At 38.5% G+C, this 27,779-nt stretch overlaps 1 protein-coding gene across 1 annotated transcript; it reads right to left on the minus strand.

Moving 5' to 3' along the window:
* Positions 1 to 1,582: 1,582 nt before the first annotated feature.
* LOC128856474 (sodium channel protein Nach) lies at positions 1,583 to 23,134 on the minus strand. Its single transcript, XM_054091776.1, has 12 exons — positions 22,761 to 23,134; positions 22,578 to 22,675; positions 17,871 to 17,982; positions 17,647 to 17,800; positions 13,535 to 13,680; positions 13,336 to 13,417; positions 8,858 to 8,997; positions 8,132 to 8,274; positions 7,729 to 7,867; positions 7,370 to 7,580; positions 1,968 to 2,207; positions 1,583 to 1,908 (listed from the first exon to the last, which is right to left on the minus strand). Exons 1-12 carry the CDS (start codon positions 22,916 to 22,918, stop codon positions 1,816 to 1,818), a joined length of 1,716 nt encoding a protein of 571 aa, XP_053947751.1. The 5' UTR covers positions 22,919 to 23,134; the 3' UTR covers positions 1,583 to 1,815.
* Positions 23,135 to 27,779: the final 4,645 nt, after the last annotated feature.

The following is a 27,779-nucleotide window of genomic DNA, read 5'->3' on the forward strand; positions in this document are numbered from 1 at the left end:
CGTCGTTCCATCTTATCCGCCACTCGCCGTGATCTTTGATTGCTCCGCGTATAAATTATTTGATATTTAAATTTTTTCCAAAAAAGTTTTAGCTTTCAAAATACAGCAATCGAAGTTTTAGTAGTTCGCCTGCATGAAATGAACTGTGAGCCACTGTATATACTAAAAACTAAGTACGGAAAATTTATACTTAATTCAAATTCGGGCTCGGATGTGCTTTATAAAGTGGTTGATAGAGATGATATTATCGGATGTGGGGTTTTTTAACAATTTCATCCAGTTCTTCCTAAGGTAATGATTTCTGGCGTTTACGAAAACCTGGAATATATGGTTTAAAGAGAGAGCTTCTCCACAGTGTGCGCAGACTGGAGGTGGCTCCCCAGTCAGGGATGTGTGTCAATACTGTGGCCAAGACGTAGCCGGGAGAAATGTTTTATTTGTGTTTTACCTGCGCCGGTGGGGTATTATGGGGGTATATGCTCTCGGTTTATGGTAGTGTAGCGATGCTGGGTGTATGTATTTTAGCCACTTTAGTTTCGTTCTGGTGTTGAGATATCGTGTAATTGCTGACAGCATATCTCTCTTTTCGCATGTGGGATCTTTTGTTATCGGTGCTGAGGCGGGTTGTTTGCCGCACTGTCTGTCATCTCGTTCCCGTGAGTTCCTATATGGCTTGGTACCCAAAGTAAGCGCAAGGAAGCCTTCTTGCCAATAAGCGTGTCTCATTGTTCTGATAATGGTAGATGAATTGGATAGAGAGTTAAGAACTGCTTTGAGAACAGATTTGCTGTCGGTGCATATGAGAGTTTTACGGTCATTGGCAAGGCCATGTTTATAGTATGACCAACGGCAACTGCTTCTGCAGTAAAAACAGATGTACAGACCGGCAAAGTTTGCACCCGTAGAGTGTCTCCGTTTGTGTCAACCACTGCAAAGCTGGCCTGTACGTTATCAGATTTAGAGCTATCTGTGTGCCACAAAGTCAAATTGTCAGCTTAATAGTATGCCTTGCGCTCCTGGAATATAGAAAGGAATGCGTCGGGTGATGTAGTTTTTTTTGCAAATTTGGATAGGCTAAGGTCACAGGATACTTTCGTTATCTCTCATGGTGGGTTTTTTGCTTGGTAGTTTACCACCAGATTGGATAATTCTAGCTTGTTGGCGATTCCAAGTAATTGTTGCATAACAGAAGACACTTTTTGTGGGCTTTTGGATCGGTTTATATTTGAGATGTCTTGGTCGATGATTGAGTTTGATGGGAAAAGAAGGTTAGGGATGAGTCTCGCTTGAATCTGATGTATTCTTTCTTCAATTGTTGGTAGGCCAGCCTCTGCTAAAAGGTTTTTTATTGAAGTTGTGCGAAGTGCAAAAATACTCGTTCGCACCGCTTGGTGATATACCGGCCTGAAGATGTTTAAAGCCGGTTTTGGTGAGTTCCCAAAGAGGAACATCCCGTAGTCGATTTTGCTTAGTATAAGGTATTAAATATTTATTAATAAGTATTAAATGTTTCTCCATCGCTAATAAAAAAGAAAACCAATGCTTAGTAATTCCGACGAACTTGTTTTATTTTCCTTCTTATTTTATATTGAAAAATTATTGATTGCAAGCATTAGAAGCAGAATAAATATCGCTATTAAGTCCAAATTAATATGTTGACCATTTTTTATTAAATATTTCTATGAAAATTAGCTGTGCTTGAAGCGTATTTCTGTGCTCAGTTTGCTTAGTAACGCAATGTTTTCCATGTTTTTTTTTTTGTGTTTTTTGATATCGTAATATCAACTGCATTTGATTTTTCTTACATTTTCTAATTTAAGGCAGATATTGCCAGTCGCTCTTTGAATCTGGGTAATCAGGTTGTATCTTCGTTGACTTATAGAAAGATTTTGAATAGCCGGTATAGTCCTATGGGTATTTTTTATTTAATATTTATTCAAAATCAATTTCATATTAAAGGAATTTACCTTATCAGCTTTACGTCGTCTGCTCAGTTCCTTGCCGTACTGCTGTACATTCATAATCAATTTATTACGGTCACTCAAATTGTTGGACTGTTTGCTATTCAAGTTGTTACAGGTTAGGTTTTCATCTTTGCTTGTGACGGGCTCTGAAGGGTTCGAAACATAGCGCTTTATACGAAGTGAAAGATCGATTGCAGGTGGCGGTCGACGTTTGATTTCCTCTTCGATTTCATACAATTCTTGCTGCGATTTAACGCAAAGGAACAATTTTTAAAATATGTAAGTATCTAATACAAATTAATAATAAACAATTTTTTTTAAATATATACTTTTATTCAAAAAGTATCCGGAATGTGTCAATAAAGCGGAAGTAACTTATTAATTAAGGGGTTATATACAGTAAGAATTTTCAAAAAAATCGATTTTTTTATTTTTTTTCTTTAAGCACCCTTTATATGTATGTACATTAATACATATAAAGAGTGGTTGAATTTCAAGGGCCGATGTTGAATGTGAACCACACCTAAACGTCAACGACACCGTTGGACTTATTTTTTTGGGGTTATTTGAAAGAAAAGGAACAATTCAAGAGAACCTCAATTATGCCTCAGCGTCATCGAAAATTTGGACCATCGGATGGAGCTGTGCCGCCGAGGTCGCGGCGGCCATTTGACCGATATTTTGTTCAATACATAATTGTTCCATACCAATATTATCCTATATTAATAAAGAGAAGTGATAATAATTTCCTAAAAAAATTGTATTTTATTCAAAATCAACACCGGTTCTTGAAACTTAACCACCCCTTATTTAAGAATTTAAGAAAATTTAATACCTTTCAAGTGAATATTTTCGAAGTTATATGCAAATTTGAAAAGGCGTTTCAGAGAGCTTTCAAACTTTCAACCCGTTTGTCTTAACCCATTAATGCTCACACATAAAACGGGTTAAGATAGGTGACTGAAATTTTCACCAAGCATTTGCGTTGATGTTAAACGGTTCACTTCCATTTTTCAAAAAAATATCTCAAAAGATGTGGGCGTGGCAAAGCGTATGATATATCATACATAAGCGTATTCGGAGAGCTACTTCTATGAAAATAAAACTTCTAAATATATATAGGTTTTGAATTCAAATCAACATTTTATTTATAAAGTGACATATTATACATCTATACATTTTTAAATTTCTTAGTTATTTGATAAGTCTGTTACATGATATTTGTAAAAACAGTTATCTGGGTGCAATCCGAAACTACCTTTCATGCATATAAGTTTCGTACACTTGCCACAAAATTTGCATCGGCGTTGAATTCTTGAGTTATTTACGTAGTGCTTGACTCCATCGTATCTAGTTTCGTTTTCTCGTTTCCTCTCTCGTGCTGAAACTGGACGAAGTTCTACTGGTTTTGAATGAATGCTTACCAAAATAAGGCTCCATCGATTCGTCTACAGAAAATGAAGTTCCAAATGGTTTTTCAAGCACTTTAAATTTTGTATTTAAATGATCCAGAATAGGCAGTGCTTTGAATACTTTATTATTCACTACAATTTGTGTATTATTATTGAAATGAAGGTACCGATGTATTTTTTTGAATTTATTCCGCGCCATTGAACCTGCCACTAAATGGTTGTATACATCACTTTCTGTCCCCCAGTACATCCGAATAGCTGGTACCTAAAAATACAACTAATAAATTTATCAGGTAATCAAGTGAAATTATGGTTGAGAATAGTCACTTTGTTGTACCCACCCCATATGTGTACAATTCCTCAAGATTTAGGGTCACCGCTTCATATCCTTTGTTTACAGCGTATTTTATAGTCTGTGCTTGTATATATTTCTTAAAATCGTCATCAAAAATTAGTTTAAAAAGTTGTTATGGATTTAAATCGTTATTCAAAATATCTGCTATAATATCCGGAGTGTGAACGCGTATTTTGTGTTTGTGCCTTCTCTTGTTTTTAGTTCTATTTTGGACCACTTTCGACGAATTGTGGGTTTTTTCTTTTTTCCTTTGAGTGGAAGTCACTGACCGCGAGGTTTTTGAATTGCTCACATCATTAAAACAACTGTACAATGCCCACTTCTGAATTGGCAATATTTATCGCGCATGGCCTTTTTAGAACCCCACGGCCCAAGTCGCCCAGTATACCTTCATCGTACTCATCTGCATCATCGCAATCGGATAACTCTTGTTCTTCAGGTGGAAATAAATTCACATCGATTGAATTGGCATTTCTGATGTCGTCTTTAATAACTGCATTATCGTCCTCATTCAGAGCCATCCAATTATCTCCTCAGTTGTTGCTTGTCTATAAAAAGGTATTATATAATATATGAATGCCCGTAAAGCCTAACTGGGGTAGCGTTTACGTATGATAAAACAAACGCAATGTTTTACAAAAAGCTAAAACACATTTCGGGGCGAATTTTTCACTGCATTTTATATGTATTCGATGCTTCATGGTTGGTTTTTTTTTTTAAGATATAAAGCTCACCTGCGTGGCATTATTCACTTTTCCGAAAAACACTACTTGAATTGACGCGAAAAATGTAAATAAAAGACCTTTAAATGACAACTAAAAAGCTTTTCTTTTCAAATTGCTCTTTTATCTCAGTCGTCCTGTAAATATAAAAAGCTTTTATATAATATTGGGTTTTTGGTGAATTTTTGAAAAAAGCTCTTCTTGCGTATGATATATCATACTTTGTCATTAATGGGTTAAAGTGGTGTTTTCAAAGTCGGTGACCAACATTACTCGAAAGCGGCTAAACCGATTAGTCTTAAATTTTAACACAAGCTTCTTAAATATATTTTTTAGTAACTAATCGAAGATTTTTTCTCACCGATAAATATATATAAATTTTTTTAGAAACAATTTAAGGCCGACATTTTGTCAAAAATCGAATTTTTTTTTTTGAGAAACCGCCATTTTGTCAAAAAAATTTATTTTGCTTATTTCTTCGATTAATTACTAGATGTAACATTACTTTAACGAAATCTGTTTGGTTTTTTAATCTCAGAGGATGCAGTTCAGAGATATAGTGGTCACCGCATTCTATTTTGAGAGGAGCTCCCGGACATCAGCTGTAGCTCCTTTCCAAATAAATAAGTTTACTAATACTAAGTATTAAAATTCAGTTAAAAGATAACATAACATGTGTAAACATTTTTAGATCAATAAATTAAAAAGTTTCCTCAGAAAACATTCTGGAAAATTCGCTTTTTTCGGCCTTCTTACCCTACATGACCCCTTAATATTTATTTTATTCCCCACGACGCATTTTTCATGGCCACAAATACACATTCAGAAAACTTTTTGCAATTTTCAAATATTTTTCCAGGCTGTTTAGTCTCTCTGTGAATACTCTTTTTTCGCCTCAATCAACTCAAAACGATTTTCGCAAACTGGTAGTTTTCGTCGTGTGCTTAGGAAAAATGCCACACGGGTATGGGATATAAGCAACAACGAAGTTTGTGGGTTGGTATTAACGCCGTGTTTGGTCTAATAGTGCGTATCGGTTGGAATTTGTGAGCCGGTGGTGAACAAACCAAAAGTTGCTTCTACCTCTTCTGACGCATATTTTTCTTTCAAATTCAGCAAATGGTGAAAAGATTTTTAGAGGTGTACTACCGAGCAGACCGTTATTCGGCTCTGAGCGAGTTTGACAGATATGCCGACGTCATTCATTTTGTGTTTCACTAAGCTAAAGCTAAATTTTGTGAAACTTAAAACGAATGACGTAGAATCCAAAGTTTCCCTCAAACATTTTTTTTCACCATGGTATCTATCATCCTTGGCTTCAGCAATCTCACATAATACTTCTTATTTACTATTTAATGCTCTGAGTGGAATTTGCGGTGCACCACACTATGGCAATCATAGCAAACCATGGTGAAACGATTTTAGAGGTCTGGCCAATATCAAATCGTTAACCGGCTCTTAGCGAATTTGACAGAATCAGCTGATAGGCTGACGAAACAGGGGATGTGTTTACAAAAAACTGAGACTACTTCGTTGCCATCTGACAGCGGGCAGAGATCGGCTGCTGGCGTCCGCCCTGTGACATGGCAGCTGAAGTTGCTCGCTGAATCTTTTTTTTTCATCATAACTAATGCCTGAACTTGGTAAATCGGTCATCCATCGGATAGAAAACGTGGTTTGATAGGTTTTGTGCTTATCTGAGAGATGCCTTTCCGATGATTGTTGGTTCGTTTCAATGTCATACATATTCATAGACGTCACTTGTGATAATGCTTTCGTTGACATTTTTGTTCAAGCTAAAATAAATAATTTCAATATACGTCGCAAACACTTGTTGATAAAAACTTGCACTTTCTTTACATCGCTGGCAGCTATGTTCCACGAGTCACAGCCGTACAGGAGTACTGACTTTACCCTGGAATTGAAAAAATTTATTTTCATGCGAGTTGACGAAAGGGAGGACCTCCAAACTGGTTGTAGTCACCCAAAGGCTTGTCTTGCTTTCCGAAGTCTGCGACTAATATCAGCTCCAGATCCGTCATCGATGGTACTAATGCTACTCAGGTAGCAGAAGGAGTTGACAGCTCGAATCGGCTGGTTATTTAATGCGAAACAATTGTTATTCGTTGGCTTTCACAAGGGCTTTCAAATTTACTAGACGCGAATCCATTGGATTATTTTCTTTGGCTCATTTGTCATTTGGGACAGCAAAGTCCGAACTAAAAGATTCACCAGTCTCGAGGCACTGAAAATAGCCATTGTCCGCGAGTGGGCCCAATACCTGCAAGTCACATTCGGGCAGCTTGCCATTCGTTTCTGGACTCAATGTCATATTCAAGGCAAAAGGTGGTCATATCGAGCAAAAGTAAATTGATTCTTAATTTTGTATTATTTTCATATATTTTTTACTTTGAATTAAATAAAAATAATTTTCCAAACTAAATTTATGGCCTTTTTAATTGGTTACACTTGGAGTGCCGGACCATGTAAGCTCTCACGTATCTTCTCACACAAGAGAGTTCTTCAGCACTCAAATACTCATTAAGTCACCCGCCTTACAATTCTTTATTGGGGCCTAATGACTTCTTTTTGCGCCCGAACATCAAAAATATAATGCGAGGTTAACGTTTTTCAGCAGCTGAAGCTTTAAAAACTCATTTAGGAGGTATACACTTCTGAGTGGCGAAAGTGCTTTCAAAATTGATTCAAGCGAATGCACTTTGGACTTCCAAGGAGAATATTTTGAAAAACAATAAAGCCAATTTCTTTATTATCTTGGGCCCAAAATGCAGAAATCAGCTCTTGGATTAAATGGCATGGAATCGTTCATAGTTAAACTAGCACTGAAAGGCCACCCTAAGTCGTTGACTCCGATCGTTTTTTTCTTTAAAGTTTTTGTTGTGTTTTGTTACCTACCCGATCTTTGTAGACCATGCAGCAAGCCCTCAATGTGAAATAGTAAATAATCTCCACACCAGACAACAGCGAGAAACCCAGAAATAAACTGGCAATGCCGCCAAATGATACCAATAGATCGACCCAACCGAAAAGTACCTCGCGTTTATATCGTATAATAGGCCAAGTAAGGAATTCTACTAAAACACCTGTTTCGCCGCTATTTTCGGTGCTGGAAAAAGAGGAAAGTTTTTATTATTGAAAAAGCATAAAGTAAATGGCAATAAAATAAAAGAAATACTTCATAGAAAGCAATAAAATTAACGTCCTTGTCGCGTAAATTACTGGCGAGTGTATTTATTAATCGCATTGGTACAGACCTTTTAATTAATTTCTCAATGTTAAAAACCGTTTTCGAACAACTCAGCTCACACTGCATGCAATCCTTTATATTTGTAATGTTAGCTTTATTTTTTCCCAAACACTGCAAATCCGACATACCACACATGGGAACATTCGCTGGAAAGAAAATTAATAAGTCCCGATTTACACATTGAAACATTTGGAAGGGAAACATTTTGTGCGTGGGAGAAGGGCGGACGGGGAAGAGAGAGGGGTGTTTGTTGGTCGTACTGGCGTTTCACTTTGTGCTTCTTATTCGTATTATCAAACTTGAATAAGTAAGCGTAAATCGGGACTAAATTTGTTGTATAAATTCTTATATTTGATTGGAATAAAAGTTTATTTAGCACTCATGTTGATTCATTTAATAGAAAAACGTACGTATTGGCTTATAAAACGGCGGATTGCATTTACAGAATTTGATGGCTCGTTTCATGCGGCATTCTTTCATGCAGGACGAGAAAGTGTAACCTTCGGGAAAGTACTTCAATTTGACCTCATCATAAAATATGCATTTGCGTTGGCTGTAATTTTTGAAATAATTTTGATTTTAATTATACGAATAAATTTATTTTTGTTAATTTTGGTTTAGTAAAGGGTTTTTCAATATGCGAGCTCGACATTGGTCTTGACGTTTAACAACGAAGTGTCACTTTATTCAAAAATAAGTTGAAATTGTTAAAATTTATTATTAAAACGATACATCTTTTCGCTTAACGCACCGTGCCCTGCGTCCTGGTTTCGGAAAGAAAATCTTCTTCAGCGATGAAGTTCATTTCAGGTAAAGTAGATAGTTTCGTAAATAAGCGGAATTGCTGGATCTAGAGAGGCGGAAGATTTAAGAGGTTACTCTACACTGCCTGGTGCAGGTTTAAGTCCATATTTCATGGAAACTTAAATGAAATCGAGCTCCATTTATGAGCAGAAGTCATGCAAACGTGTTCTACTAGAATGTCTCACTTCCAGCGGAGCCGCGGCGGTCCTTTGACCGAAATTACAATCATATCGACACCAAATGCTTATGAAAAGAATTCCAAATTTCGTGCACTCTTAATGAAAAACCCCATACATGTCACTTCGTACCCTGTATTAGGCCTTTGCGCTTACCCGATCGTAAGTTGTCTGGCATCATCTGTGGTATAGGTTTGCTTCTTAGAGATCCGCGCTTCCACCCTCTGATTATCTTCCCATTCGATTTGTGCATTGAAATCACAACCAAAATACTCTTCATTTGAAAAAATATAAACCTTCGAAGAAGAGAAATTGAGCGAAATTAAATGTTTCAATAGATATGAAAATACAAAATTCGAGTATTTTTTTTGCAAAATATAGAAATACATACATAACAAATAAATTTCGAACGTTAGACCAGAAAGGCATCGAACAATTCAGTCCGTTAAGTGGGCATGTTTGCCAAACAAGTTAGATTCTTAGGAGTACCCATAGGACTTTTTAATGGACTATGAATAAGTTCGTGCGGTTTTACAACAGATGGCGTAACTTGATTATTATTCCATCGATCCACATTTCCAAACATTCATTGGAGAGCTACTGTCGTAAGGCACAAACGTCAGTATAAGTTTTTTATTTGAAGCGTAAACAACAATATTTTTACCACACTTGAAAATGTCGAATTTCGTGCCAAATAATGTGTTTTTGCGGGGAATTCTTCTTCATTATTTTAATATGAAGAAAAAAGCAGCCGAAAGTCATCGTATCTTGGTGGAAGTTTATGGTGAGCATGCTCTATCTGAGCGAACGTGCCAGAAGTGGTTTGCACGCTTTAAAAGTGGTGATTTTGGCTTGGAAGACGAAGAACGCGAGGGTGCGCCGCCAAAGTTCATGGATACCGAATTGGAGGAATTGCTCGATCAAGATCCGGCTCAAACGCAAGAAGAGGTTGCAAAAACTTTGGGAGTTGATCAATCAACCATTTCCAAACGTTTAAAAGCCATGGGAATGATCCGAAAGGTAGGCCATTGGGTGCCGTATGAATTGAAGCCAAGAGACGTTGAACGCCGTTTTATGGCATGCGAACAACTGCTTCAACGGCACAAAAGAAAGGGTTTTTTGCATCGAATTGTGACTGGCGATGAAAAGTGGGTCCATTACGACAATCCAAAACGTCGGGCAACGTATGGATACCCTGGCCATGCTTCAACATCGACGTCGGCGCAGAATATTCATGGCCTGAAGGTTATGCTGTGTATCTGGTGGGACCAGCTGTGTGTTGTGTATTATGAGCTACTGAAACCGAATGAAACGATTACGGGGGATGTCTACCGACGACAATTGATGCGTTTGAGCCGAGCACTGCGAGAAAAACGGCCGCAATACGCCGATAGACACGACAAAGTTATTTTGCAACATGACAATGCTCGGCCACATGTTGCACAAGTGGTCAAAACATACTTAGAAACGCTCAAATGGGATGCCCTACCCCACCCGCCGTATAGTCCAGACCTTGCGCCATCCGATTACTATCTCTTCCGATCGATGCAACATGGCCTGGCTGACCAGCACTTCCGTAATTACGATGAAGTCAAAAAATGGATCGATTCGTGGATTGCGGCAAAACCGACCGAATTTTTCACAAAGGGAATCCGTGAATTGCCAGAAAGATGGGAAAAAGTAGTAGTAAGCGATGGACAATATTTTGAATATTAAATTTGTAACCATTTTACGTCAATAAAGTTTCAAATTTCGAAAAAAAAACCGCACGAACTTATTCATAGTCCTATATAATTTTTATTTTTATCAAACAATATAATAATTTATTTTTATCAAACAATGTGAAACATGTGGTTCTTTATGCCCTTCTCGTCTCAATAAATACTAAATCCAGAGCTAAGAGAATATGCGAAGTTTTTTTCATTATGCCTGGTTTCGTAACATCCTAAGCGAGTTTGGCCGAGTTAAAAAGAGCGCTTCAGTCACTCTCTCCATGATACTTTTCGTTAGAAATATCGAATGAATCCGTGGCCTTCCACACTTGGTTTTCTAGCGCAGTAAGTCTGCATTGAATATTTTCAGAACTAGAGCACTCGTACATATTCTGATGGCATGATTTAGCTAGAAGAGCTGCGTGGTTTTTATTTGCTGAACTATCTCTTTATCATGGTAAGGCTCATTCAGCTCATCTTTCTGTCGTATGCGATATACGCGTTTGCAGACCTCTAAAGTTTCATGTATTTTCTGAGGAATGCTTCTTTCGATCATTCCATGATCTCATCATTGGATGTTTTTTTTTCCTTGTTCACTTCTCTCGAGAGCATAGGGCCTCGACAAGACTCTTCCATCGTACACGATTCTGGGCTGCTGTTTTTGCGCCGTTGCATGAGATGTCGGAATCTGCTAGTTCGCGCAGCATCGACCTTCTCCAAGCGTGGTTTGGTTGACCGCGACCTCTGCTCCTTTCCGGGTTCCAGCCCAGTGCCATTCTTGTAATGCTATCTGGTGGTTTTCGCAATGTGTGACCTATCCATCGCCACTTTCTGCGTTTGATTTGCCTAAGGATGGGTTCCTCGTTCGTTAGTATCCACGGTACGTCATTACTGATGGTCTTCGTCCACAATATTCTGCAGATGATGCGGAGGCATTTGTTGACGAAGGATTGTAGCCTCTGTGTGATGTTGTTAGAGACTTCTGAACAACAATACGGACTTCACGCATGAGCCGAATATTCGTAGTTTAGTGCGCCTGGAGATTTGCGAACTCCCCCATACTGTATGCAATCGGCCGAATGCCGCCCTTTCTTTGTTTACCCTGCAGTTGACATCTTCATCTGCTCCCCCATCTGCCGTGATGATGCAGCCGAGATAGCAGATTTTAACAAATTCCACCGGGCATCCATCAACCAATATCTGCCTTGCGTTATAGTGGTTGACTCTCGTAGCTTTGCATGGCAAAGAGTTTGTGAGAGAGGAGGCAGATGCCATCGGCGATGTCCAGGTTCTCAAGATGTTTGGGGAAACTCCTTACAATGCCTTTTTTGTGCAGGGTCAGTTGGCTCATGGCGTCATCAAAGACGACGGCGAAGAGAAAGGGTGACAGGGTACAACCTGACCTTACGCTTGCGTTCGTAGTGAATGGATCGCTTGATGTGGTGATCGCATATTTATTTGCTGCAAAAAATATGTCTCCATCTATTGGAAAACCATCAATAAGCCAAGTAAACAGGATAACCCTATTTATGGAAAATGCACTTGAAGGAAAGGAGGTATACTCTGCGGTGTTTCAAAGGCTTTTGAGAAATTAAATAAAATAAAAGCACTGCTGCCCGAATAATATTATCAAATGTGTATTTTCGTCATGAAAAAGCTCCTCATAAAAAATATCTGCCGTTCGGAGTCGGCCGATAAAATTGTAGGTCCCTCCATTTGTAGAATAACATCAATACGCACACCACAAATAGGAAGAGGAGCACGGTCAAACATCCAAAAAAAGGTGTACTTCTCCGAAAAAGTATTACCTTACTATCTATAACAACATGTTTTTTTCCTCATACAAAGTACATGGAAAACTTTATGCGCATTGAGGTACTGCACCAGGTATTTCTGGAATGAGCGAGTTGCCATTCTGAGCGATAGGCAATTCCCGCATCACTAAAGGCTCTGGCATCCTGTGAGATTAAGTCCTCACTCGTTCTTGAGTATATAGATAAATTGATTATGTTAGGAATGTACAATCACATCCGCATAATTTGGGTCACAAGACACAGATGTATAACTGGCAACGAAGTAGCGAACGCCTCGTAATTAATAGGACCCGAGCACTTCCTTGCTACGGGACAACCACCATCAAGGAGAAGCTTAGGAGTGAAGAGCTAAGGCTAAGGGAGGTTATCTGCCACCAAACTATGGGCTTGCACCAGGTGAAGTCCTTACTGGAGAAGTTCAACCAAAAGAAGTTTCAAGAACTCATAAAACTCCCCAAGGATTAACTTGCAAAGCTCACGGGCATTGATAAAGGCCTTGCAGACTACGCAGTCATCTGCACATGATCGGGATTTGGTCTACGGTCCTTGTCGTTTCTGTGACCAATCTCAGGATACTCCAATGCACCTTCTCCTTACACGCAGCGTTTTAGTGTGGAGAAGGTTGAGATATCTTGGTCAATTGCAGGAAGAAAGGCCCATTTGTTCCCAGCTCTGTCTTGAGTTTAATAAGGGAACTTGGTATGGAGCTGCTGTGATGAGTGAGGGCACCTAAGAGCATATGGTCGAAGTAAAAATCTCAAATAAATCAATCAATCAGGTATCCCTACATGTAATTTTTTTTTAGCATACGGAATTTTTAGCTATTTAAAAAAAATTGAGTCGGTGAATCTCAACAAATGAAAACTTTTAGTATACAATTAGTCAGACTATATCTGTTATCCATATGTGATAAGCAAAGTACTGCTAAGACTTATTTGAAATCATGTATTATAATATTTTTTGTATACTTATTAAGTCTAATTTGGAATGTAAACTTAAAAGTTTTGGGTATAACTTTGTTTCCGCATTCATACATACCATATGTTGATTTTTGTTGCAATTTGTTTGATGGTCTTTTAAAATTTAAATTAACTTTTCAGATACTTACATTTGCTGTCCCATTTGGTAAGAAGTACAAAGCCCATTTTTTATCCGTCTCATAAAGGTCGTGCGGTGCAGCGCCACCAACACTTTGACGGCAAAGAGTAACGAAAAATATGCAATTATACGAAACAAATAATTAAACAAATGCGATGAGATTCAAGTATAAGTATTTTATGTATTTATTGCATTTGGTAAAAACCTACTCTTCTTTCTCCTCTGATATGAAACGACTGTTGAAGGCGAAGCACATCCCATGCTCGGTATAAACTGTACTGAAGTGATCACAGCAGGGTATAGGCTCATCGCGATATTTACACTCAGATAAGGTATCTTCACAACTGACTTGAACCTGTGCGAGAAAAAAAGGTACTTAAATATACAGTCACAGCATAAATCTTCATACCCTACTATTTCTATTTTCGATTAACTTGACAAAAAATTTGCGTGCGAGAGCAACAACAAAGTTATCGAGTAAGATTCCTCGCTAGCGACTATGGCTATAGCTCATTAGACCGCACTGCCTTACCAGCACATGCAATTTAAGGCAGCTCTCTTCTCGCGTTAGCGACATGTGATCATTTGTAACAGTTGCTTAATCTATTCGCCACTTGTTAAATCTTGGCGAAAAAAAGTGACCCAATATTTGTTAGCAGACTGATGGAGTTCCTTTATTCGCATAAGTGTTTACTTTTTTTCGAAAATAATTAACATTAGAGGAGAGAAAAATTGTTGTACGCATGCATAAAGATAGAAAATCATGTTCAGAAATCGGTAAAAGTATCAGCAGGTGTGAAGCAACAGTGCAAAAGGTAATGCAAAGATTCAAAAATGAGAAATGGATCGAAAATAAGCAGAGATCAGGCCGCCCTAGGAAGTTAAATGATAGAGATGGACGTCTTATCAAGAGAACAATAGAAAAAAAATCCTTTCGAAAGTGCTTCGAAAATAGCTAGCCGGCCTTATCATAGAATTCGTCGTAGAAAACCTACAAATACGAATGTCTATTACGAATACGAAAAAATTGTAATCGTGTGTTCCATGTGAACACGAAAAATGTGTATGTCATTAAGCGATCTGACGTCTTTGTCAAAAGATACAGGGTTGCCAAATGGGTCCGTCGAATATTGGCAACCCTGTATAGCTCCAGTTCTCCGACTATCCTCTGCTTTACGGTTTCTTGAGGAGGAAGGCTATCAGCACGGAGTTGGCAAAGATTTCAACGTGCCAATGGGGCGGTCGACATTTAGCTATGTACTATAAGACGTATTGGTGTCACTACAAACACGATTGTGTCCTCAGTGGGTAAATCTCGACATGAATGCCAAGGAAAAACGGTAAAGGAAGATGGAATTCTATCAAAAATATGAATTTCCTTTTATCATTTTGTGTGTAGACGGGACGCACATAAAAATTATTTCCCCCCTTAAAGAAAAATTCCTCTACTACAACCGGAAGGGCTACTACAGGATCAATGCCATAATTGATTTCTCCTTTATTAGCGCCAACAACAACAACTTCTACCGTGATGTTACACTTTACACCTGTGTAAGTCACATAAAAGTACATGCATATACTTCAAAAATTTCTTTTTATTTATAGTCTAGTCAATATAGGACTCACATTTTACACTTTTTGTATTTGTTTTCCTTTAAATCCTCTGTTTATTACTCGTTCTAAATTTTGTCCGTTAGTCTAACCTCGTCGTAGAATAATAGAACGAAACTCTAAGATTTGCCGTTAGGAGTGTATTCGGTGAATGCTACTCTGCGAATTTCGAATGTACGTTCGGAGCTTTCGAATTGTATGATTACAATTTCTTAGTTTCTACGAAAAACAGTCTACGACGGATTCTATGATAGGGCTGAGAGTATTGCTAACTTCTCTAAACACCATTGTTTCATGGGATACAGTGCTAAGGTCAATCAAGAGAAATGTATATGAGGCATGTATTGCTAGAAAAAAGCCCTTTGTCAGTGATACTAGATACAGTGAAGGCTTGAATTGGTCAGAACTTAGAAACTCACAGAATTTGACTTCTGGGGCTAAGTCATTTTCTCCGACGAATTGAAATATGATATTTTCGGATATGATGGGCGACTTAAAGTGTGGAGGAAGCGAAATGAAGAATTAAATCCAAAAAATACACATAAAACGGTCAAGCATTGAGGTGGAGGCGTCGTGGTTTGGGGCTGCATGTCCAAATCAGGAGATGGCAATCTGGTTTTTATTGATGAAATAATGACAAAAGAAGTATATTTAAAAAGCTTTCAAGAAAACTTGTCTCAAAACCCTGTAGAAATGGGATTATATGGTGGATTTTATTTCCAGCAGGACAACGAACCCAAACACAACGCACACATAGCGAAGATGTGGGTAATACTACATAAAAAAAACGTTTAAGGAAACACCCCATAACTTCCACAAATAAACTTAAAAGCTTGCTCCAAGTCGAATGGCAAACTATATTGTAAATTCGGTTCATACAGGGTGGGCCAAATAAGACCTGTGGTTTCAACACGATGGAACAACTGTGCATACTTCTAGGCAGTAGTCTTTAGTCATTAGTAGGTCTTATTTGGCCCAGCCTGTACAAAAAACTTGATTCACTCAATGCCTGACCGACTAAAATGTGTTATTCATAACGAGGATATCCTACTAGATATTAAATGTAATTTTTCTCTAATTGGTATTAAACTTTTTCATACATAAATACTTTATTGCAAGAGTATCAACACTTCTGCTGTGCGAATCTTCAGATTTTCTATGAGTTTTTCCTTCTTATTTGAGAATGAGATAGTCTACATTTTATATTTTCTTAAATTTCACACGGGAACAATAGGATTTTTTTTCATTTTTAATAAAATATTAAAATACTCAAAAACTTTCGTGATATTTTTTATAAAACATCTTCGAAGTTCTAGGGTATCAAAACTTCTACTTTATACTGTATATCCATAATCCTAAGCTTAGTTGTAGTAAGTTTTAAATTAAAATTCGTTATTGAAATTTAGTACTCCCCATTAACAGAGTTGGAATACTGCAATGAAAGCCATACGCCCGCGGCGGTAGCTGCTACTAGTAACTATTAGTGAGTATTAATCTCCGAAATACAGTCTGTGTCAGAAAAACGGAACCGTGATTATTTATGAAGTATAAAAGATACATATTTAAAAATTTTTTATATGAAATTATGTAATAAACTATGAGTCGCAATTACTCAATAAGTCGTGTAGTCTCCATCGTTGTCGAATATAGCCTGGCATTTTCTTCACGCTTTGAACCAGCTTTTCGGCGTAGCTCGTGGACAAAAAGGGCCAGATTTTGTGAACTTAACGCACGAGTTGCTTTAAATCGTGGACTAGTTTTCTGGCAAAATGCGTTTTCATAATTCCACACACATTTTCAATGGGGCTGACGTCTGAGGACTGGGAAGACCTGTCCATTACTGTGACCCCATTTTCTTGTTTTGTTGTTTTTCAATGTCTGTGAGGTGGGAAGGTAGGATATGTTCGCGTCCTTCAGTCATCGTTCGATGGTGTTGGTACTCACATCTATTCCCTTTTTAGCAAGAATTGTACGTGCTTGGGTCTCGCTTAAAATGTTGGACGATCACTTTATTCTGCCTTTTTGTCGTCATTCGCTTCAAGCCGCGCTAGGAAAAGTCATCAACATGTTTATACTCCTTATACCGCTGATTCCATATCACAACAAACTTTTTTGATTTTTAATCACTTTTGCAGCCGTGGCGGAAGATAATTTTGGCCCTTTCGAATGTGTGCATAAAAATACCGCCTCGAAATTCTTCGCGTATTTCTCACTCATTTTTGTTTGGTTGCGTTTTCGGAAAAGTTTCGAACGACATTAAACTGAGTTAGCACTGACGTCGCAGTCCTTAAGTGGGACTATTACGCAGCAAAAAGCAGAACGAAATATATCTTGAAGTTCCAAAAAAAAAAACGGTTTTTTTCTTCTGACACAGACTGTAAGTACTAAATGCTGTTGTGATTGCGGTAGCAAAATCTGTAAACCATTAATATTTTTGCTAAAATCTGTTATGCAGCTATTGGTAAAAAAATTTGAATATCGTAATTATTACAAGTGTTGAGGGTTCATTTTATTTTATAAATTCCCTTTTATTTCAAAACTCTAAAATGTAAGGTCTGTATGATACTCTACACTTCTGCTAGCCTGCCTGAGATAAGTTTAATCTATATACACATAATTCAATTTCTAATATAAACATCTGATTTTTAATACGAAATCTATTAATTTTACAATATAGTTCAATTCAATTTTATGATATCTATGTATGTACCTTGAATGCCGCTTCTCTCAAATTCATTTCCTCCAACACTTTTGTTGGTATCGATTGGGATAGAGCGTACGCCTCATTGACATTTTCGAAATTTAGGGATGTTAAAACTTCAAGAAAAGGTGCAATCATTGTGGCCGTGGGATGGTCATAATTTCTGCCATAAAAATAACACAATTGATATTATTAGTAATTTAAGCAGGGTTTAAATGTGAACTGCTACTTACGATAATGTTTTGTACGCCCAGTCGTAAGCTTTTTCATGATCGAAGGGAACTTCCGGACAAATGACGGTGGTGGGAAAAACAACATTTTGATTATGGAAATCGGTGTCCAACCCTAAGCATAAAATAATAAGAGAGTATGTAGAGGCAAATATATAGTAACTACATTAGGGTGGCTCATATTTTTTCGAGAATTTTTTTAAATATATATATTATAGTTATATTTTCAATTGGCATAATAATATTGGGTATAATATCAAATCTGTACAGTATCAAAGCATAGCTACCCAGTCAAGTCAGTTATTGTAGAGTACAAAATATTTAATGCTTACATTAACCCGTCACCTGCTGCCCGTCATTTTAGCACTCCGACATATTGGGTATGGGAAAAAGTTTCCCCCCTCGTAAAGGAGGTGTCGCTGCTGATACTAGGTTTGTCTTCGCTCTAGTAATATACTGGTGATTTCACGGTGCATATGTGAGGTCTCGATCGCAGTAGCTGACATTCGATGTATACGTTCGTCCCGAAAAAACGGCAGTTGCGCGAAGTCATGCTTCATTATTACCTTATAAAAAAGTGCAGCTGAAACGTGTCGTATATTGATCAATATTTACGGTAATCACGCTCCATCAAATGCAAATTGCAAAGTGTGGTTTCGACGCTTCCAAAGTGGCAAGTGGCAATTTCGACGTGAGTGATAAAGATCGCGAAGGGGCACCGAAAAAATTCGAAGATACTCAACTACAACAATTCTTGGATGAAGACGCATGTCGAACCCTTGATGATATGTCTAAAGAGTTGGATGTTGACAGATCAACCGTCGGTAAGCGTTTGCATGCGATGGGAATGGTCCAGAAAGCAGGTAACTGTGTGCCACATCAATTGAAGGAGAGGGATACCGAGAAACGTGTGAGCTGCTTCTTGAACGGCAGAAAAGAAAAGGTTTTCTGCATTGCATCGTCACTGACGATAAAAAAATGGATCTATTATGATAATCCTAAGCGTCGAAAATTTTGGAACCTGCCAGGTGAACCAGGTCCATCGATATCGAAAAAAAATAAAGGTTATGTTGTGCATCTGGTGGGATCAAAAGAGTGTCATCTATTATGCACTCTTAAACCATCTGAAACCATCACTGTCTGGGTCGTTACCGACTGCAGCTAATGCGTGTGAATCGAGCTCTCAAAGGAAAAAGGCCAGAATGAGACGGTAGACATGACAAAGTGCTTTTGCTGCATGACAACGCCAGGCCACTCGTCTACATCGGAGCAGAAACATTTAAAGGGACTGAATTGGGAAATCTGGCCCCACTCGCCGTATTTCCCAGACATTGCACCTTCGGATTACCATCTGTTCCGTTCAATGCAGTCAGTCCTTATTCGTCAGAAAAATCCGTATGCTGCCTGCAAGATGGAGTAAAGTTGTAGCTTCCCATGGCACATACTTCACATAATAGTATCTAATTTTTAATTGTTTAAATAATTCGTAACTTTGGCTAAGAAAGGACGGAAACTTATTCCCATGCCCAATACATAGGTTCTCGAGATTGAAAAACGGTAGTTATAGGGGTCTAGGAAATACAAAGAAAAGTAAGTGATTACATTTGACATGGTAAATATCATAAACAATATTAGTTTCTCTCTCGCTTCGAGTTGACACACTGCCTACGCGTGACGTCCCTTGTGTATTCTACGTACATCCGTTCGTAGCGAATTAATGTCTGTAGTGAGTCCCCAAGCTTTAAGAGTTTTGCGTCGGGTTTCGTACTTACCATGTAATAAAATTTACTCCATATAAGTCTAGTATAAGGACTCCCCCGTTTGATGACGTCATCCGCTTACGCTATAAGGAAATCGATTTGAGGATATACTATACACTTTGAACGTCAGAACTCTCTATAGACCGGGTGCCGCTATTGAGCTGTTTGATACTCTCAACTAATATATACATATAGGACACTGTTGTAGCTCGTCGGTCTGATAAAGAGGATAACATGTTGCCTAATGATATAGTTTTCAACAGAAAATCTTCGCATTCTCGTTTCGATCAATAAATATTCCGTATTGGTTTCCTCGGATCACTTTACCTATATTAACTTCAAGAGAGAGAGAGAGTTTGCCTTTGCTACCCTTTCATATTCCAACTGAGGTACAGTGGTTCGATTCACTTCTGCCAAATTTAGAACTTAAAGTGATAATACAAAGCAGAAACATTGTTGGTATGCATTTTTTTATTACAATCTGGTAGGGAAAAATCTGCACCATCTTGGATCTGTCTTCACTGACGGTTCCAAGATGGAATCGGTGGTCGGAGCGGGGGTTTTCTCTAAATCTGCCAATTTATCTCCTTTAAACTGCCGAATACTGCTAGTGTTTTTCAAGCAGAAGTCTTTGCGATCCTGCATGCATGCAAAATGCTTAGGAAACACGGAAGCGAGGGGGATGTTAACATTTTCTCCGATAGTCAAGCCGCGATCAGGGCTCTGACGACGCCATGGTGCAGAATGAAACTAGTAAACTCCTGTAAAAAGGAGATCCAAGGGGTTCTAGGACATAGGAACATAGAGCGAAATAAAATTGCTGATGAGTTCGCCAGGAAGGGGACTGAATTGGCCTCAGAGACCTGCTACCCGGCCATCGGCAACCCTCTGACAGTTGTTAAAGAGGAACTGCACAAATTATTTCTCAGGAAACCGAAGAAAAGATGGAGCTCAATTTCTTCATGTGCTATTTCGAAAACCTTTTGGCCCCTTTACGATATATGAACTACTCAGAAAGTCCTTTGGACTCCTCGCCATTCATTTTCCAAACTCGTAGCTGTGTTTACCGGTCACTGGACGCTCGGCACACAGGCGAAAAAGCTAGGATTACCAATTAACCTCCATTGCAAAAGCTGTGGGGACCTTTCAGAGAAAGATACTGTAGAGAATTTTCTCTGTAAATGTTCGGGTTTGGCAGCTAGGCGACTAAGGTCACTGGGCGCTCCTTTCTTCGACAGCCTGGGGCAGTGCACCAACCTAAATCCAATCAATCTCCTCCATTATATCAACAGCTCTGGCTGGCTGTATATATCTGCCTGTTGGAGACCTCCAATGGTATGAACACGGCTGGTTAGTGCTACTTAAGGAGTGCTAGATTGGCACTTCAACCACTTCACCTACCTACCTATCTGGTAGATAATTGTATGTCATTTATTTTTTGAATATAATAACCAGGATATGTTCACCACGGCTACGAGTTCCATGGCCCATTCGATCAGTCCAATTTTTTATTACTTTTTCCAATAAATCTGGCCGTATGGCGCAAAGCTTGCGATATTCAACGCAGTAAATCGATTGTTGAGCACAATTAGCTGTTTAGTTTTTGCAAATAAAAATTCAGTTAACATGGCTTGATAGCGCTCGCCATTCACCGTAACGGCAGCTCCTTCCTCATTTCGAAAGTAATCAGATCCGACGATGCTACCAGTGCTCTATGAACTTCGCGAACAGATTTTTTTCTTTCAAAGTAAATTTCCACAATTTGGAAGCGTTGTTCTGGCGCTAAACGATTCATGATGATTTGTTAAACTTTATTATTATTATTAATATTAATTCGTATGGTTCCAGGGAGGATCAAAGAGCCACAACAAATTCCTTCCATTCAGATCTGTTCTGCGCTAGTCTCTTAGCTTCATTACAGGTTAAAATTTACGGCGTGCGTTTCCAAATCCAACCATCGTCTCCAGGTGTTCGATGGCTTTCCTGATCTACGGCTGGCTTGGGGATTTCACGCAATACCCAATCTTGTTAAGTTATCATATTATCATATCCATATACCAAGAACGTGACCAATCCAACCTCATTTTCTTTTGCAAATCTCAAGGAGTCTTGGGGGTTTGCTGAGTTCTTCTCCACAAATCAGCATTCGAGATTGCGTATGGTCAGAAAATGATCAGGATTTCGCCAAGGCATCGTTTAGTGAAAACTTGTAGTTTATATCGGCCGCTGCTGCATTTCACGATTCACAGGCATAGAGTAAAGATGACTTGATATTAGAATCAGAGATCTTCAGCTATGTGCGTTGTGAAAAGTGTTATGCTTTCCAGACTGGAGCTAAATATTGCTAGAGCGTTTCTGATGCGGTTTTTGATGTCTTCGCTCGAGCTACCTGACACCCAAGTGATAATACCCAGATAGCAAAAACATTATACTTTCTCCAGTTGGTTCCCAGTTGGATCGATCAGCAAAAAAATGCGTATTTTACGTGCTTGTGCGCATCACTTTGGTTACAGAGGTGCTGAAAACCAGTCCAGCTTTAGCGACGACTTCCTATACCGATTGAAGTTGCATTGCCAAACCATACTGAACAGAATTGTCTGTCATTCTCAGCAGTCAAACCATAGTTATCGATATCGACAGCTAAAAAACACCCGATAATATATTTTTTCAGTGCGTTTTCAGTAAATCATTCTAAGCTAACTTTGAAAACTCGTGTAAAATGGTTCCCACGTCAGTCGGTCCCACGCTACTGGTACGACCCGGATTCATATCCGGCCAAGCACTGTCACTCTAGCGGCATTCCCCCCTACATATATGGAGAATTTTTATGCTGCTACAGCAACAACAAGTCCACTCCAAAAAATATAATGTTATCAGTTTTTCCGCAAAAATAAGCCACCCTAAATTCACACATACATATGTACAAACTTATATTGATATTGGCACTCACCAGTAATGGTGGGATTAGTCTGAAACTTTTCCCACAAACTCATAATAATCACCAAAGCCGTCACAGCTCCAATCGTTGTAAAGCAAAACCACATAAATCTATAAGAAAAACGATTTATGTTTCCCTTTTCGTACACTTACACGCCATTAATCTCTCTTTTAGATCTGATATACATTCACCTACTTTTCACCCACCGGACGTCCCGATTCGGCTATGTAACGCACTCCATGTAAGGTAGAATTTTGAAAAAACTCTTTGGTTTGTAAAATTAAGCTACGTCGAAATAATGTCAACGTTTCGGTCAACTTTCTCGTCCATTCCTTCATGTTCGTTTTCGACATTTTCGTCCTAGAATTCCCAATACCAACAACACTCGCATAATTCACTTATTTAGGTGCACTTGTATGTCGCTTTCAAAGAAACTGCATAGGAGCTAAGAATAATTGCCAAAATTTTCACATAAACTCAATCGAAATCGGTCACTCCAGCGGCTCCTGCTGGTACGTTTGTCCAGCTCGTCAAATGTATCCGCAACCAACACAGGTAGTAGTGCCCTATTTTACCTACAAATCACAACTGACCATATCACTGGTCGTGACTAATTGCGTATGCAGTGACAATCGTTACGACATATACTGATTTGGAGTGATGGCAAGAAGGCGACTACTGCAGTTGTCCATCTGGCGAATGAGTTGAGTGAAGTCATTAAAGGACAATGGAGATAAAAGCAAATCAATGTTGACCGTTCAAGCAACACGCACGAAATGCCATTTGACAATGGCCGCTTGGGCTTTATCTTGATTTTTTGGGGGTGGTGAACATTTATTGCAGAACTTTTTATCTATGTCATATTTTTATGACCAGCACATACATATGTAAACGTGCATATTCTGTAACTCTTTTGTTTTAAGCCAATTTTGGTCGTACATAACTATGACCATGTGTACAGTACTTTATTTGCCATCTCCGACGAGTGTATGCAAACATTATTCAAGTAGAAATCAGGATAGTTTATTTAGGTTTAACAAAATTTAGACATATCGCAGTAAGCTCTTGATGAGTTGATGGTTGATTCTGACCTGGCAGCTTCAGTTTTCTGAAATCTTTCCTTTACTGGGGCTGTGGTATGTGCCTTCCTATGGTTACTGAAGGAACAAAATGATATATTTACGGGGTCAATCACTCGAAGTGTAACTAATTAAAAAGGCCATACATTTAATTTGGAAAATTACTTTTATTCAAAGTAAAAAATGTGTGAAAATAATACAAAATTAAGAATCAATTGACTTTTGCTCAATATGACCACCTTTTGCCTTTACTATGGCCTTGAGACGGTCCAGCAATGAATCGCAAGCTGTCCGAATGTGACTTGCAGGTATTTTGGCCCACTCGCGAACAATGGCTTTTTTCAGCGCCTCAAGACTGGTGAATCTTTTAGTTCCGACCTTGCTTTCCAAAATAGCCTAAAGAGAATAATCCATCGGAGTCGCATCTGGTGAAGTTGAGCGCCATTGTGTGAACATTATGAAATTCGGAACGTTGTTTTTTAGCCATTCTTGGCTCACTCGAGCTTTGTGAAACAATGCCGAGGCCTTTTGAAACGTCCATGGTGTGCCACGGCTTCAAAGCAAGAATACTTTCTTGATAAATTTTCGCTTTTACCTTGACGCCAGGCTCGATTGAGCCGAAAACGATTGGAGAGCGTCCATCTGCGGTTACAGCGGCCCAAACCATTATCTACCTGCGGCGGGTGCTGCCTCCTGGTGGCCAATCGATGGCTCAAATTCTCAAATGAACGGTCGGTCAAATAAACCCTATCGTTTTGGGAGTTTATGAATTGCTCAATTTGAAAAATTTTCTCGTCAGAAAACACAATGTTCGGAAATTGACCGCTTTCGGCCAAGCGAAGCAACTCCTTCGCTATCTTAAGTCTGACTTGTTGCTGCTTTGGTGTGAGATCATGCACCTCTTGGATCTTATAAGGCTTGACTTTGAGATAATTTTTCAGTATGCGGCGGCCAGATAAATAAGCCAGATTCGTATTAGCCCTGCCCAGAAAGGAAAGCAGAACTATCTTAGGTATACTGACATGCCACAATTTGTTAGCGGCCGCGCATATAAGATGGGAATTACAAACAATGATAGCTGCAAATTTTGCAATGAACTAGAAGAGAGAGAAATTCTTGAATACGTTCTATGTTCTTGCCCTGCATTAGCTAGAACCCGAATGAAATGTTTATTAGCTCTACAATATGAGAAGTTAGAATGCCCCTCGGGGATAGAGATTCAGAGTTTACTTAGATTCGCAAAAGGCGCAGACCTATTACAAGAAGTCTACTACAAGGAAACGTAAGGGTTAAGCACCATCTAGTACCACTAAAGGCTAATAGGTCTATGTGATGGCGTTCAGCCAGCCAGGTCAACCTCCTAGCCAGCATTTCTTATCGCAGATGTGGCGAAAAAGAGTTGCATCGCGGAAGCTTTCACTTTGCATCTTTTGGCTATCTTCCTTAGGGAAAAATTATTTCCCGTCAGCGTTGTGTTGCTACTGACTCATGATTCAATAATAAAAGGTTCTGCATTTAAGCAGCTTTCTCGCATCCACAGAAAAAACCTGCTAGTTAATTGATCAGCAATGTGAGTTTTCAGTTATTATAGAAGTAAAACGTAATATGCTATGCGGGAAATGGCAATTGCTTTACAAACGGAATGTTTTGCCATCCTGAAAGTAGCCGAATGGATAATTGAGAAAGGACGGAGCGTGGAAAAGATTGGAGTTCTCAGTGACAGACACATTGCACTGAACGCCCTGGAGAACGCAAAGGAAACTTCGAAGATTGTTTAAGAATGTAAGATCTTCTTAGCTTAATTATGTTGCAACATGAAAAAAAGCTTGTAGATATTTATATAGGTTCCAGCACACGCCGGTATTTAAAGAAACGATATGTACCCACAGGGACCCGGGCCACGGAATCAGTTCCGCAGGAATCATGAATTGGATCAGCGATTATGTAGGCAATCTACATAAAGAGGGATGGTCCGGTCTAGAACGCTGCAAAACTGCAAAGTTTTTTGTGACAAGTCCGAACAGAAAACTGCCAAACTTTCTACTAAAACTTAGAAGGAAAGGCGTTCGGTATTATTATAGGACACAACCCATGGGGTCAGCATTTGACCACCATTGGAATCATTGAGGACCCGATGTGCCTGTCTTGCTTGGAGGAGGCGGATAGCACTGAGCACTTTCTTTGTGAGTGTCCTGCCTTTGCTAGAGCAAGGCTACGAATTTTGGGTTCCGATGTCATGAGAATGCGTAATATTCGCTCTCTAAAACTGGAGGTTATTTACAGATTTGCCAATCTGGAAAATTCTCACAGGACTAACTTTATATCTGTCTCTATTCTTTCCAATCTTTTTCTCTGACACTTTTCTCCTTTCCTCCTTTATTATCTACCCTCTTTCCAGAGCTCTAAATACAATGGGCTCAACCTAAAAGAGTGTTTTAGAAGTCACCAAATCTCTTGGCGCTCCTTGGTTCGACCTATTCAAATTTTAATTTCAATTTCAGTAAAACGTAAACTTTTTCATACTAAAAATTCGTTGGAAAGATTTATTTGTTTGTGTCCTTTACTTTTTTGCTCAATCTATCAATCGTTGACATTTTGTTTCCTGATTGCGTGAAAATCGGTAAGTTTTTAACAAAAGGCCTCTTCGTTTCTTCAGACCTTAGCAAGCATCGTTAATGCTGAGACCTCGAAGGCTCAAATACAAAAAAAGGAAAAAAAAATCAAAGCTACGATGGAGTAATGGGCTGAAAGGGTCCTTATATGTCTACGCTAAATAAATTGCCACTACAACCTAATTTACCGTAATGCAGACGCTACAAGTACACATTTTTTACAAACTCCAGCCAAAGAGAAAACTCCATTCTAAATCTATAAAAAAAAGCATTTCATTTCATTACCATTTCTTTGGATCATTTAGTCTTTCAGCAACTTTTTATTAAATATAAATTTTTCACGTCTCTCTTGCAATGCTAATCCGCTGAGATCCAACATACTGTAATGGTTTTTTGCTGTACGAGATTTTCCGTTCAAAGCCATTAAGAATGGCAAGGAAAGCTGCAAGAAAGTCATGAAATTATTGGCGTAACTCTCTGCACTCATATGCTTCCTTTTTTACAGTTTCTTTTTTTATTTTGTTTTTCTTGCGCTGAAATGTAATGGTGATTCTCAAAGATAACAACACCAACAACATACCTACTTGATGTTCGCTTAGAAATTACCTCATTCCTAGCCAGGATAACACAAATAACACAGACTAATACACACTTTTATTTATTTATGTGCATAAACACATATGTATGAATGTGTAGGTGGATGTGTATGTATCGGGTGTCTTTTTGAGCTGGTTGAGAACTACGGATATCGATAAGTATGGTTTGACAACGGTGTTCGGACCATAAGCTAGACTTAAGGGGTTATACGCAGTTATGACTTTCAAAAAAATCGATTTTTTTTATTGCATTTTTGTAATGTACATATATTCAAAAGTATACGCACGAAATTTGAAGTAGATCTAAGCAATACTTTCGGAGTTATACCTAAATATGTAGAGATGCCTCAGCACGTTTTAAGGTAGGTTGACAGAGGCTCAAGCGGCGGCCGCTTATCTCGACCGTTGCTCTTTTTATATACCTGTGTATTGTATTCTTATACATTGTGTGAGAGCATAAAAGTGTTTTCCTTGTACCTGAGAGCAAAATTCAACAGTTTTTAGACCTTTCGTCAGTATATACAGCCAAGGCAAGCAGTGAAGTCGTGCATTAGTTTTCGTATTTTCTGAAATATTTCGTTCGGATTTCTAAGATAATTCAGAATTATAGTATAATAATTTAATATGAAAGTTAGTAGAGAACGACGTTCTGTTACAAATGCACACAAATCGAGAAATAAAAAACGAAAAAACGTTTTTAATCCGAATAAAGCTGAGACGGACGAAAGCAGCTTTAGCGCGTCTGCGAAAAATTCAAGATGCAGGAGAAAAATATCGTGCCTCGTGACACCTCGATAGAATACAGAATTTTGAACTTTATTACAGTGTTTGCAGCAATTTCTGAGTATGTAAAGTGCAAAGCTTGTAATAAAGACATAAAGTTTCAAACTAGTGGCGAAAGAGGACTTGGGTTTAAAATTATTTTGC

The sequence above is a fragment of the Anastrepha ludens genome, chromosome 3 (assembly GCF_028408465.1).
Source record: "Anastrepha ludens isolate Willacy chromosome 3, idAnaLude1.1, whole genome shotgun sequence".
Classification (NCBI taxonomy): domain Eukaryota; kingdom Metazoa; phylum Arthropoda; class Insecta; order Diptera; family Tephritidae; genus Anastrepha; species Anastrepha ludens.

What these genes read in the sequence shown, in the direction of transcription:
- LOC128856474 (XM_054091776.1), bottom strand. Translation starts at nt 22,918, where the DNA reads ATGTCGAAAACGAACATGAAGGAATGGACGAGAAAGTTGACCGAAACG. An exon ending in TGAGAGAAGCGGCATTCAAG is followed by an intron (nt 13,681 to 17,646) that starts GTACATACATAG and finishes TTTCTCGCACAG; the next exon opens with GTTCAAGTCAGTTGTGAAGA. An exon ending in GCCGTTTTATAAGCCAATAC is followed by an intron (nt 7,868 to 8,131) that starts GTACGTTTTTCT and finishes TTTTCTTTCCAG; the next exon opens with CGAATGTTCCCATGTGTGGT.